This window comes from Larus michahellis, chromosome 3, assembly GCF_964199755.1.
Source record: "Larus michahellis chromosome 3, bLarMic1.1, whole genome shotgun sequence".
Lineage (NCBI taxonomy): Eukaryota > Metazoa > Chordata > Aves > Charadriiformes > Laridae > Larus > Larus michahellis.
Window position 1 is genome coordinate 77,225,001 of NC_133898.1, and position 13,661 is coordinate 77,238,661.

General features: G+C 48.3%; 1 protein-coding gene across 1 annotated transcript in view; it reads right to left on the minus strand.

Moving 5' to 3' along the window:
* SLC35F1 (solute carrier family 35 member F1) overlaps positions 1-2,419 on the minus strand; it is a 254,185-nt gene extending 251,766 nt beyond the window's left edge. Inside the window, exon 1 of the mRNA XM_074580877.1 lies at positions 2,017-2,419. Coding sequence (XP_074436978.1) covers positions 2,017-2,219 — 203 coding nt within the window. The 5' untranslated portion in view covers positions 2,220-2,419. The remainder of the gene's footprint in view (positions 1-2,016) is intronic.
* Between the last annotated feature and the right edge of the window lie 11,242 nt (positions 2,420-13,661).

A 13,661-nucleotide genomic window follows, 5' to 3' on the forward strand; every position in this document is an offset into this window, starting at 1 on the left:
ATTTCATGTTTGAGGAGGAGAAAAGAACATGTTCACGAAAAAAGGGCTGGGCTTCTGGTTGTTAGGATGCTGCTCTGGGTGATGGGAGATGTCCTTTCTAGATTCAAGTTTGTGATTTAACGGAGATTTGAACCCTGATCACCAGAGCCAATTTCTATCCTTTTCTTCCTTGAAAAAAGTATCTAGATATTCTCATTTCAATCACATATATGTAACAATAAATATTGATTTGACTCCTGATCTATGGCTGAGAGTCATATATATACATAAGCATAATTGCTTGAACTGCATGAATTAATCTAATACCTCCTAGCCATGGAGATTGCGGTCTATTTGGTGGTTCCCCAGAGGTCACTCCCTTGAACAGGAGTACCTATTGCTTCTGTATCTGATTCCCTCACCACACCTTCATACATCTCCTGCTGCCCCTGAGAAAACTTCTTTTCTCTAGTGTTCTATTTCAGGACTGACACACACCTCAGGATGACCAAGCAGAAGGAGAGCAGGATTTTGCAAGGCACATGACACCTAAGATGACACAGACCATTGGGTTGAGGAATTCAGTAAATTTTACTACAGTGAGAGTTGCAAACGTGCACGTACAAGAAAATGTGTAACTGAGTTTGAGCTGAAGCAGCTCTTACTTGTTTCAACTTCTTTTCAATCTTTCTCATGCTTGAATAACAAAGGATAAATATTTCCTCCCTTACTGATGCTTTCCGAGGATCCTCCTAGAATGGTAACAGTTAATTAACTGCATATAATAGCAATGATCTGTGAGCCATCAAATTCCTTCAGGTATTTGTAACAATGTTAATTTCCTAATGTTTAAAAGCTTGAAAGAGACAATGCGCATCATCTTCTAAACTGGTATATCCAGATAGAAGAGCTGGTTTTCTTAGTCGCTCATCCATATTACCCGTACCCAAAAGTAAAGCTGGGACAAAGAGGCGACACTGGTACCCACCATCCCGTTGCTGCTCCTAACGCTGCAACTGCTCTGTTCAGCACTTAAAAGTCATTAGGGAAAAGTGATGGCTTCGGCTGGCTGAAAAGCACTCTCCTTCTGGAGAAGTGCAACCAGTCAAGCTCTAGAGAGATGCTGTTTTGCAGTAAAAAAACTCATCTCTAATCAAATGCGGCGCAGAAGAAACAACTGCCAAAGAGGAGAGGGTAAAGGATTTAAGTAAGACGGTTCCAGTGTTTTCTTGTGCGTTCGGTGAAATTTACTCCGAGTACCCTGCAGTTTTCCTGTCTTGGCACTGACAATTCTCAGCCACACGCACAGGCGAACCGACCAGCTCGGCTCTCGGCAGCATCCCGCTCCCGAAGCCGGGGGATGCTTCGCCCTGACCACGCGAGCTGGTGGGAAATCGTGCAAAAAAAAAACCTCACCCGGGGCCAACCGGCACCCCGGAGCACCCATCGGACCCCGCCGGGACGGGGGGGGACCGACCCATCCCTTCTTTCCCCGCCGCCACTCTCACCCGGCGCCCGCGCTCCAACTTCCCCGGCGGCGGCTCCGCCACCGGCCGCGGGGACGCCGGCTCCCTCCTCCCCGCCGTCCCCCCGTGAAAAAGCAAGCGGGGACCCGGCTGTGTGTGTGTGTGTGTGTGTGTGGCGTGGGGGGGGGTAGGGGTGTGCCCGCGGGCACGGCAGGTGCGACCGGCGCCGTCGCCGGCGAGGTGGGAGCGGGCCGGGGGCCGCGCCTCACGCCGCCGCCTCGGAGCCAACAATGGGCCGGGGGAGGCTCCGCGCCGCCGCCCCCTGCCCGCGGCTGCCGTGGGGAAAGGGGCTGCCAGCCCAGCCCAGCCGAGCAGAGCCGAGCCCAGCACAGCTGAGCCCAGCCGGAGCCTTCGCCCCCCGCCCCGCTCCACCCCGCCGAGGGGGCCGGGCCGGGGCTCCCCCGACGGCCGCCCCCGGGACCTGCGCGCCCCAGGGCGAGCGGCGGCGGGGCGGGGAGCCGCGCTGTGCCGCGCCGCGCCGCCGGAGCCCCGGTGCATCCCCCGGCCTCACCTGTTCAGCACTTTCCTGATCCTCTGGCGCACGCTGGAGGAGGGCGCGGAGATGCCGCTCCTGCCGCCGCCGCTGCCGCCCTCCGCCGGCAGGTTCTCGATGGTGGCCACGACATGGCTGGGCTGCGGCGGGTGGTGCGGCGGCGGCGGCGGCTGCGGCGGCGGGGGGTGGCGGTGGTGGCGGTGGCGCTCGGGGGAGAGCATCGCGGCGGGGCTGCGCCTCAGCGGCGAGCGGGGCGCATCCCGGCGGGGCGGGCGGCGGGCGCTGCTGCCGCCGGCGCTGGCTCCCTCGGCTTCCGGGCAGCGCCAGACCCTCGCCCGCTCCTCCCTCACTGGGCTGCCATGCAGCGAGGGGCGGGCTGCCGCCGCCGCCAGCGAGTGCCGCTCACGGTCGACGAAGTGCCAGCAGTTTGGCGACCCTCCTCCTCCTCCTCCCTCCTCCTCCTCCTCCTCCCCCCACACTCCCCGCGCCCAGCCGGTGCCTCCCCCCGGCGCTGCCCCGCCGCGATCTCCCCTTTGTTTCCCCGCGCACTCCCCCGGTTGCCGTCGCGGATCGGCCCGGCCCGGCCCGGCCCGTCACGGCGGCGGCGGCGGCGGAGCCCCCTCGGAGCCGCGTGTGGCGGCGGCCGCCCCTGCGCGCCGCGGTGCCGCCGGGAGAGGGCGGCGGCGGCCGCCAGGGGGCGCCGGTGGCGGCGGCAGCGCCCCCGTTTCCCCCCCACACCGGGGCCGGGCGGGATCTACGGGGCGACCCGGGGGAGCGGGGGATGGAGTGGGGGACACACAGGGGGCAGGGGGGATGTGTCCCTCCCGGTCCCTCCCGTGGGCCGGTGGCGCCGTCCCGCCCCCAGCCCGTTTGTCCCCTCGGCAAGGGGGGAAGAGGGGCAGATCGGCATGCTCACCCCCAAGCCTCACCCCATTAAATACTCCTCACTTTTGGGGTGTTTCGTTGCCTTTTTGGGGGTGTTTGGGGTGTGTTTTGTGTTTTTTTTTTTACTAGTCAATTTACTGTTGTCCACAGGTAGGCAACACGGCATCTCCTCCTAGGACAAGACACGCATTTGTCCTCGGAAACGCGGCCGGGCCTGTCTCCTCTTCAGCGCATTGGGAAAAGCGTGGATAAAAAAATGCTGCTGAACAACACCCGTGGTCTTGTGCTGGCGGAGAGGCGGCCGGGGACAGCGGGAGGCATGGCGCTCACCGTGAAGTTCAGAGCTCCGTGCATTTTTCATAGGGACGGTGCGCTTCGAGTCCATGCCCGGGCGAGGCTCGTTCCGGGCCATTGTGTCGGTCTCCCTCACAGGCAGGGAGGCTCGCTGGAAAGAAATGCAAACGAGCGCGGTTTTCATATTTCTTACTCTAAAGAGGGAGATACTTCATTTTAAAAATTGAGTTAGGCTCAGAGGAGGTAGAACGTATACATACCTTTTAAATCGATCCTGTCTCTTTGAAACGTATTGCCTGATAATTTTGCAAAGCCCTGTAAGTGAAATAAATTTGAAATTTCGCTTTTTCCATTCTACTGTTCCCCCCCTACTTATTTTTGTCAAAGATTTTTTTCCTTATATTCCTGTTTGTGCGAACCTTACACAAAGGCGTAAAGGTGAGAGGAACACTTGTAAAAAGCAGGGAAATGTGGTTATAAAGCTGTGGAGTGTCCCCCGGGGAAATCAGATAGATGTAATACTCTAAATTACTTTTGCTTTTTTTTTTTTTTATCACTAGATTTCAGGTTGGTAATGTCTGTTTATAGGAACGATTCCTTTTGCCAACATTAATTTTTAATATGTCGGTTTACTCTGAGTACCTCAGCAGCCTCAGTCTAACAGGTCTTCAGACGAGATCCAGTGGAGCATGTTGCTCTACCAGAGGAATGCTTTTGAAGATAGGGCTCGCTCGCTCGAAATCCTCTAAAGTTCATTCTCCGTTCTGGGCAGAAAGCCAGCTTTTTTTAGCACGAGCCGAACCTCAGTTGAATCGGATTATGCTACTAAGAGAGTCTCCTCTCTCCCGTTCCCCCCATGGCAACCACATGTTTCCATAAGTGGAGAGAAGATGAGGTTCATTCTCCCTGGCAGCTCTTGGAAGTGGAAGGGACAGAGCCTCCAAAGCCAGGCTGGTGCGACGTTGGTGCCCTCCGTGCCGGTCCAGCCGTAGCATAGCACCCCCAACTCACACCCTCATCTCTCTCCCATGGACCTCTAGCACCTATTTGTTAATGTTTCCATGCTTTTCGTTTCGTTAAACGCGCTGTTTTTCCAAACTGTGTCTGAAGGGCAGCTGCAAATATTGTGGAAATACTCTCTGTGCTGGTATGAGAGGGTTTTGATAAGGGATGTGTTTGTCTCTGGGTGCTCAGTGGCCGTTTCAGACTAATCCGACAGCTGAGTGGATCAGAACAACAGTGTTTGTGTAACTTTATTCCTACTGATTAAACCAAATGAATTTGGGTTCTGCCGGTAACCAGGGAGGGCTGTGGGAAGCTCCTGTCCTCAGGACAGCCCCCTTATTTGGCAGCCCCCTTTTTACCAATGCGGAGGGAAACCGTAGGTCCGTGCAGACAGCCTGGCTGCCATCATGACAAACGGATTTCTTGCACGCATAAGGTCTGTCATAAATATGATGACAAACTTTTGCTGTGTCCAATAAAATTGTTTCCAATTACTTTTCAGTTTGTCTCACTATCATACCGCATGTGTAGCGTTACGCCATCACAGGGCTTCATGCATTTAAAGTTGCAGCGTAGCCATGCTGGGTTTTTTTCCATGATGAGACAAAATTACCAGGAGGAGAAATTCTACTGGATGTATCCTGTTTAGTAATATCAGCAGATTGACTGCACCATACAATCAGTAGTGAGTGATTGAGAACAGCATTTTTTAACATTTTAATAATCGCTCACGATGCTGTTCGTGTGGCTCAGTATCCCTCGCAGCCTGAGCGCTCTTGGCCCTGTTTCAAGCACAGTGCTAAGCATGTTCACTCCCTCGTAGCCGTTTCTCAGAGTGTTGACATTCAACTATGGCACGTCTGGCATCTTCATTAATGTAACACCCAACTGGATCAGTTCTACCAAAAGAGAAGGGTAGAATTTGTAGAATTGTGAAAATGTGGTTTTTGTTAAGCATTTCATCCCACTGATTAACAGATGAACACACTAGAGGTTAGTCCAATGATTCCTCTTTGTGGTTTACGCTGAAGAAGCTGCTTTGCCTTCTAGCATGAAGTCCATTTTTAAGTCTGGGTTTTCCAAAATTGTCACAGCAGCTTAAAGCCAGGTTCTCAAAGGCGCTGAGCTGACTTAGCCTTTTTGGACACCAATGTGCTCAATAAATAAAACAAAAACACCTCTCCATGGTCACCTGAGTTCACAGGGGACTGAGTCCTTTTTATTTTTGAGTTTCTTTCAATAAACACGCACAAAGCTGTTGCAACAGCAGCCATGCCAACTTGCTAACGCACCGCCCAGGGGCCTGGCTCAAGCCTAAATCCTAATGCCTGAAGCCCAATCCTTAAGCTAAGTGGGGAAGTCCTCTCCTGGGGCTCTGACCTCGTACCTGCGCTCTGACCCCACTCAAGACGTTGCAGGACTTGCAGCAGGACCAGAGGCTAACCAGTAACTAGAGGGACAACACGGCACCAGTAAAACTTCTAAGCAGGGGTGAAGCGTCAACAAACGAGAAATTTTTATAAAGACATGCACATCCATCTCCAAGTAGGTTGAACGCTGGATGTGGGGACTTGGGCTCTCACCTCAGCTTAGGCAAATTATACAGGGTTAAAACCCAGTCTTTCCTATTCCAGCTGAGTCTCATGGAATTGCTGAAACTGCTCTTCTGCAGTACTGTCGGCATCCCTTGGTCCCCGGCTGCTGAACAGCTCCAGGAAAAGAAACCCACGTCCCAGTGGTTGCATCTCTGGCCTAAGATGTGGAACAGCTGTGAGGGTTGTACTCCCAAGGCTGCTCGGTTTCTCCTGGGGATTCAGTCAGGCAATCGGCCTTTTCCATCACATTTTTTCAGGGGTGGGAAAACTGAGGTACTGAGGCAGCTCTGGCCAAGACTGGACGTGGCCTGTCGCTTCTCAGGCAAACACCGGGGCTACCAAGAGGAAGAGTCATGGTCTCTTTTTCATTGGTCTGAATAACTATTCTGTATTTGCTGTTTGGTTTATATCAAAATTATACTTTGATTTATTAATATTTAAATTTTAATAGGTGATATAACATTTTATTTGTATTAAACCTTTTTAGTTGATAAAAACATTGATTAATTATTACTAATAAATCAAATATTACATCTACTTTTATACCTGGAATGAAATAGTGCAGCTGAAGGGAATGAGAAGGCCTTTCATTTGCATGCTCTACTGCAACACCACATGGATCAACATTAGCTCAGGGCCGAGATTCATCCCACTTGTTCCTGCACAACATTCCAGAGGTGGTATTAATACGCTGGTGAGTTTGGGTTGAGCACTGTCCTGAAGCTGTAGTGCTTCTGCCTACCTTACCCAAAACTAGCCCAGGTATCTTTACATGCGGTGCTGCATAGGTCAGTGGTGGTAGCCTTTGATATGGTGCTTTTGGGGGACAAAGAACAGCCACTGAGGCACAGTGTTGGTTTGCGCTAAAGCCCTTTACTCAAAATCCTTCCAAGCCTCTTATCAGGCAAATTTTTATTACTGCTCCAGCCACCTCCCAACACCCTGAGAAGGACTCAGAGAAGCGACAGGTTTCCAACACGTGAGGTTGATTATGAGAAAAAGAAACAGGGTTAAAGCACAGCGGCACAACCTTCATGTTAATGCTCAGCCTCCATGCGCCAGTGTCTCATTTTGGCACCATCTTTGCCATCCACCAGGCTGTCACAGAGAATCAGGACCTCACAAGTCAACTTCTTGGGAGATGAGAAGTCAGCAAGTTCTGAATCCGAGCGTAGCATGTTTATTCATCCACGCTAATGGATGAACAGCTGTGGAAAGGCAACATAGCTGTGGGGAATCTCAGCACACAGCCCACGTACAGTTCCTAGACAGCAACTCTGCATCTAACAGAACAAGAGGAGGAGAGCATGGGGGCAGGCAGAGAGAGCTGCTCCTCACTCCCTTGCAGCACAAGCAGGGCGAGATGCCCCACCTGCATCACGCAAGGGATGAGGAAGGTTGTGGGTAACAATGCCTATTTTTCACATCCACCGCAACAATATTTTATATTTCTCATTAGTTGCAGGAGGGAATGTACCAACTGACTGTAATAGTTTTCTCTCTTGTAGGGGGATATTTACACACGCACACAGAGACAGGGAGAATTGCATTGCAATACCATTGGAGCCCGAGACCAAGCAGCTGAGTCCATATGAAAAAGATAGATTATGCAATACAGAAAAGGTAAAATTAAATAGAATTTATTTGTTTCCATCACCTTGGGTGAGCAACAAAGGCACAATAAAAAGTACGATAAATAATCTGCGAATGCCTTAGCTTACTATAGTACAAGGTTCACAAGCAGTTCAGAAGTGAAACATCTGGCACAGCTCAATTTCTCTGGAAGAGCATGGGGAGAGCTCCTGTCTCATGTCTGATTGCCTCTTCTTCAGGATTTCACTTGCTTCACTGCTGCAGATATCATTTCAGCAGAGTTTGTAGTAGCCATGCAGTCACCGGTAGCTTTTAGATAGTTGCAGGCATTTATCTACTTGTCCTTTTCCTAATTTCCATAAAAATAAATGAATCCTGCAGAGGTTAATTAAGAAGCGCATTAACTTTCCTACTTTGCTTGTAGCATAGGTCACTTGCAGACTCAAAACCTCAGATTGGAAAGAAAGCTGAAGCTCAAAAGAAAGCAACAACAGCTCATCCTCAGAAAGCTGCAGGGAGGCAGATTGTTATTTCCCTTGTTGATATTCAGTACCGAAAAAGCAAGCGGGAAGAAGTCCCTAATCTGCTAGCAAAAAAGAAATGAACTTATAATAGTCGTGTGGTGCTATTTTTGCGCAGCCCAATAGCATTTTCAATCTACTTGTTCTTCTCAATAAACCACATTACAATTACTTTTATTTGGTTTATTGCATGCTTTCTCTCCTTCCTCATTACACAATTGAATGTCAGCCTACAGTATGCACTGATTTAAGTGTCTCTACTTGTCCAGAAATAACAAGTTTTTTAAATAATCCTGGTTGTCTATGAAACAACAATAACCCTTTTCAACCTGTTACTGTTCAGCAATCAGAAAACGTGATACACAGATGTGAAAAATCAAACCAATTCCTTTTGAGATTGCGGAAACAAGTCTTGAGAAGTCCTTTTCAGGAGGAATATGACAATCGAATATTGCTTTGTTTCTTTACTTATCTGTACTTTCCACAAAAAATTTCAGTCTTGGAGACTTTGTTCACTTGTGCATCATCCCTAGCGCTCGCACTTGGGAAACCCTTTGCTTGCCGTGTGAAAGGGGCACTGCTCCTCTCGCTGATGCCTTGGAAAGGACAGGCTGCAAAGGAGGGCTCTTCTCTGCCTGGGGGATTCAAGGGAGCAAGTCGGAGGCACGCTTTGACCCACAATTTGGGAAACATTTTTGGGACGGACACAGTAGATGTAGCCATTCTATTTGTCTAGGAGCATCTGTTTCCATGCCTTAAGAATGAACCTTGCCCATGTCCCTCCTGCATGCAGAGTTATCCGCGTGTCTGGGTCCCTTATTGTGAATGAGGAGTGCTACCCTAAGGATAACTAGAGACTGACTCCCTAAAATGGGAAGGGAGGCACACTTCACAGCAGAGGTGGTTTATTACTCCATTTGCAAGCCAGATAATCAACAATCTGACAAGGAGAGGACGGGGTTTACAAGAGTGAAGTTGCCCTTGGACTAAGAGGAGCCATTTCACTGCTTCAGTTTCATCACACGATTTCCATGCACAGATAACTCAGTGAAATGTAGAGGCTGTTGATGTAGAAGAGGTCGTATAAGGTGATCTTGAGGTCCTCCTGGCCGCGCACTCTCTGAGTAAGCAGTGTTCAGGCAAACACTCGAGGTGAGAGGACAGAGACATACTGCCAGACTCCAGGGCAAAGTGACATGGCAGTTTTGCTGGGCAAGAATTAGATCTGGAAAAAGGATTTCAACATCTAAAGAAATTCACCTTGGGAGAAGAATGAGAGTGCGTTTTGTCAGGGAGAAAAGCCATTAGCTGGACTGTGGAGGAATTAAACGGTCTTCCCAAACATAAAGTGTGCTAACCTCTAGAGAAAACCAGCCATACACGTTGTATGCCTTAGTGTTATTATAATACATTTCATTGACAAACTTTTGTCCTAGTTAATAACATTTCACTTTCAGAGGCCTCTGAGTTTCTAATTACTGCTGTCATAGCTCCCAGGAGAAACAAAATGGCAGGCCTGAAACCTAAATCAAACCTGCTGGAGATGCGAGCAAGACCCCAGGGACTGCAAGTCCAGCCCCGACCGAGGGCAAGAGCGGCGTGGTCCTACCTCCTCCACAGGGCCGTGGGGAGAGGTCTCCGGCCACCGACAAGCTGCAGGAGGCCAGAGCAGAAGGGTCGTGCTTTCAAGCAGTAGCCGTCATGGTGTGATGGTGCTGGGCAGTGTAGCTTTTCCCTCCATTTCGTCTGCGCGGTCTGGCTGATTGAAATGCTGTGACCGCATCAGCATCTCCTCTGGCACTGTCCGCCCTTCCTGTTCAATTCAAGCTTCTCCTGTCTTCACTCTCCGGCCCCGTGTACATCTAGTCCCACCTACCTTGGCTCCTGCGCAGAGCCACCTTCTCAGAGCTGATCTATACATCTGTGACAACACCACAGCGTTTTAACTAATTCTATAGGAGGAGGAAGACAACTGACCTTTGCACTGCCTTTCTTTCTACTTTTTTTGGTACAGCATTTGGATCAGCTATATTGAAGGCCGAGTAGGCTGCTGGAAGTGAAAATGGTTTCCTATCATTTCTAACTTCCTGAGGCCACCTGGGATTGTCAGGGTCTTGGTTACACCTTGAGGCTGCCCTAGCGTCTGGGATATACAGGAACAAACACTCTCTTTTTCTAGTATGGTAATGCTGTAAAGACGCCAAATCACAGCATCTTTAGGGTACAGGCTACAACAAGAACCACCAGGTGCTTTATTAATTCCATCAAGCAGTGGCACAGGCCGCCCAGGATGGAAAGTCTCCATCCTTGGAAGTTTTCAAGACCCAACCAGTAAAAGCCCTGAGGGACCTGGTCTCACCTCATGGCTCACCCTGCCGTGGGTAGGAACTTGGACCAGAGGCTTCCTGAGCTCCCTTCCAAGGAGAGTTATCGTACAGTCCTACAAATTATGATTTTAGTTGTGCTGAGTTATGTTTCAACAGTATGTGCATGTGTAACTGTGGGGTCGGAAGACTCCAGAAGGGGAAATAGCTGGGAAGAGTAACCTTTTCACTACTTTTCGCTTCATTAGGGCAAAGTTACAGAAAAACACAGAAGGATGAGAATCTATAAAGTGACTTATTCCCACATGGCATTATACAAGAGTGGAAATAAAATGAATGTGAATAAAGCAACAACAAAGTGCTTGACTAATGCAAATTCTTAATTACTCAATTTATTGATAGAAAGAGTAGAGATTCAGCTCTCTTGCCATATTCCTTGCTGGACTGGAGAGATGAGCCCCTCTTGGGATTATTGCCTTAGTAAAGATTCAAGATGTATATGACTGAGTGGCCATTTAAGGTATCCATCAATGGAGATAACAGCTAATAAAAACAGAGAAAAATCAGAATACTTCCTTCAGGAGCAACACTCTTTGGGGATACTTATTATTGTTTTCCAGTGATTCTTTATGCCTGGTACATTTTTGCGAAATGTCTTAATCTTTTAAAAATAAAGACTGAACTCCAGATACTAACAAGTTCTCCTTGTCAAAGTGTAAAGTGCCTTTACGTGTTGTTTTTTTTCATGTGCCACTCTGTTTTGCAGGCTTCGTTGGCAAGACGCAACTGTAATTCTGCAAGTGAGTGAGAGGAGGGATTGTTGTTGAGCCAAGTCCAAAGGCTAGTGTTCTGAAGGAATTAAATATAAAGATAAAATACCTAGCTTTGGGGAGGCAAGAAAATCACACTTGCTAGCCACACTTTGCAAATAGTTTAACTTCTGGGGTGATTAATGGAAATTATCATCAGGTTCAAGGCTTTATTCAATTGTTATTTATTATTTTAGTTCTGAATTACTGAAATAGTAGCAGCAGACATGATTAATAGGATGACTCATGCTTAGGAAGGTATCACCTAATGAGGTCATTATGTCAGCATCGTTAGCAGTGTTCAAGATAAAGATGGATACATGGCAAGTGGAATTATTTCAGTGGTTAATCCTGCTTGATTCCAGAGATCAGATTTGATGATCAGAGAAGTCATGTCCCGCAGTACCCACTACAGTAAATTTTACAGTCCAAGAATCTGCTAATGGTTAATAAAGGATTCTCTGAATGAAACTGAATTTTGAAGAGAGATATGGAAACCAGGGTCTGTGGGCAAAAGCACTGGACCAAATTGAGCTTTTTTTGCTGACTAGGGTGCTATCTCCTTTTGCCTTGTTCCTTTGAACTTGTTCTCAGAGCATGTTCAACTACCTCCCAGGCTAAACAACAGATGCAGGATTTTAAGAGGAAATTTTACCTGGTTCCAGACTTTTGCGACAGGTGCATAAACTGCTCTGGCACACACAGGTTTTCTTCTTATTTCTATGCGCATTTGTACCGAACCGCAGAGCTGAAGCCCTGCCCTGCTCTGCACTTAGGATGAAGAGCGAAGGAACAGGATGAAGAATGTGCTTGTCCTGATGTACAAGCAACCAGGATTTGCTCCTTACTACACTGGGATTAATGAACATGCCTATCATATTCTGGAGAGTATTTAACTGCCATGCCAACTGAAGCAAGAGCTATCCTCAGCGATAAGAACTGGTTAGCAGACAGATATAATGCCTGTGTTGAAGTAAAAGCAAGTAAATCCCACCATAATGTGCTCCTGTACATAGTGTGAAATCCTTCTCAAGGAAGCAGGGCCTGGGTAACAGAGTTTAAATCCAGTTGAGATGCCTGGGACTGCTTTTCAGCTTTCTCTGACTCAGTAACCCAGCACAGGAGTACTGGAGACAAAGTACCAGAAGGGTGCTAGACGTGCAAAACATTTCACAGCTGGACTTGAAGACTGACTCATACCCATTGAGAGGCATTGCCTGACAGCTAACCCAGTAAACTGTTGCCTACTGTCATATGAAAAGCCTGCCAGATACTGCAGCTCCTTTTACGTGATGAGTCCTCCCTTTCCGTGGACAAGCACAGAATCCTTTTGCAGATTCAGATTCAGCTCTCTCCACCTCAAACTATCCAAAGAGTTTATCAGAAAGAAAAATGGGCAACCAGGCTAACGTTACTGCAGGGCAAGTGTCCTTTTGAAGTCTATGAAATGCGCAAAGATGTTTCAAATTTTACATCAAATACTTTTACTAAACAGCGGAGATCTGTGATGCAAAAACAGGGCCTGCCCTGTGCTTGAGACCCTCTGAAATTCTTCAGGAGCTTTTGGGATCACAAGGAAGAGCAGAGGGGATGATGCAAGAAGCATCCTCAGTACTGTGGGCTAAGAGCAAACAAACCATGAGTCCCCTGCAGTATGGCATCTGCCATGCAGTGAGTGTCAGCTGCTTAGTGCTTTGCAGGCAAAAAGACTGCTGATTTTTCTGTTCTCCAAAATACTGTAAACGGTCAATGCAATAGCCACACATGGGATACTTATTTAGTCCAGGTGAGGATCTTCTGGGTCTCAGAAATTTGAATATCCAAGCCATGCCTCATGACAAGGCAGTAGCTTGTGCATTCACGGCTAACAGTATATAAAAGCTATAGCGAATTAAAGCAATTTGCAGAATACTATCATAATTGAATATGGTATTTCCACCTGCTGGACCAGCTGCTGTACTAGGAGTCCCTGTGTGGTTGACTTTCATGCCTGCATGAGGGGATGAGCACATGAGATTATATATTCCAGTCATTTCACTTGAACTAAAAATACTGTGCAAGTAAAACAAAAGCTGTGCAAGTAAAACAAAAGCTATGCGCCACTCCTTCCCAAGGGCCTGGCTTTCAGATGGAGCAAGAGGCTGCCTTCTTGCTTTGTGGACTACTTGTAGGCTGCAGTACTCAGAGGAAGTGTTTACACCGAGGAGCTGGACATGAGCTCTGGAGCTGTGTTCCATGGTAATGCAACAGTAATCTGTGCACAAAACAAGGTAGAAATCTTGGCAGCCCCCTTGCCAGCTGTAAGGTTATGTCACACTTCAGTGTAAGCAGCTGCGGCAGCTTTCTGAAAGGTCTGGAGGGTTTAAGAGCTACATTACAGCAACAAAACACACTCAGAAAATGTCAGTGTGACAATTTCGTAGGCTTTCAGCCTGAAACCTGCACATCCCCTGAGCATACTCTGGAAGCTTGACTTAATTTATTTCTTTTTACAAGCCCTACCATGTGCCTGAAGGTCATCACCACTGACATTTCTGACCCAGGAAGCTCTTCAGGAGTCTCTCATGGTGTGTTGGGATGCTTTCACAGAAGATGGAAAGGTTCTTCCAGCAGAGGGAATTGTCCGTGTACAGTAAA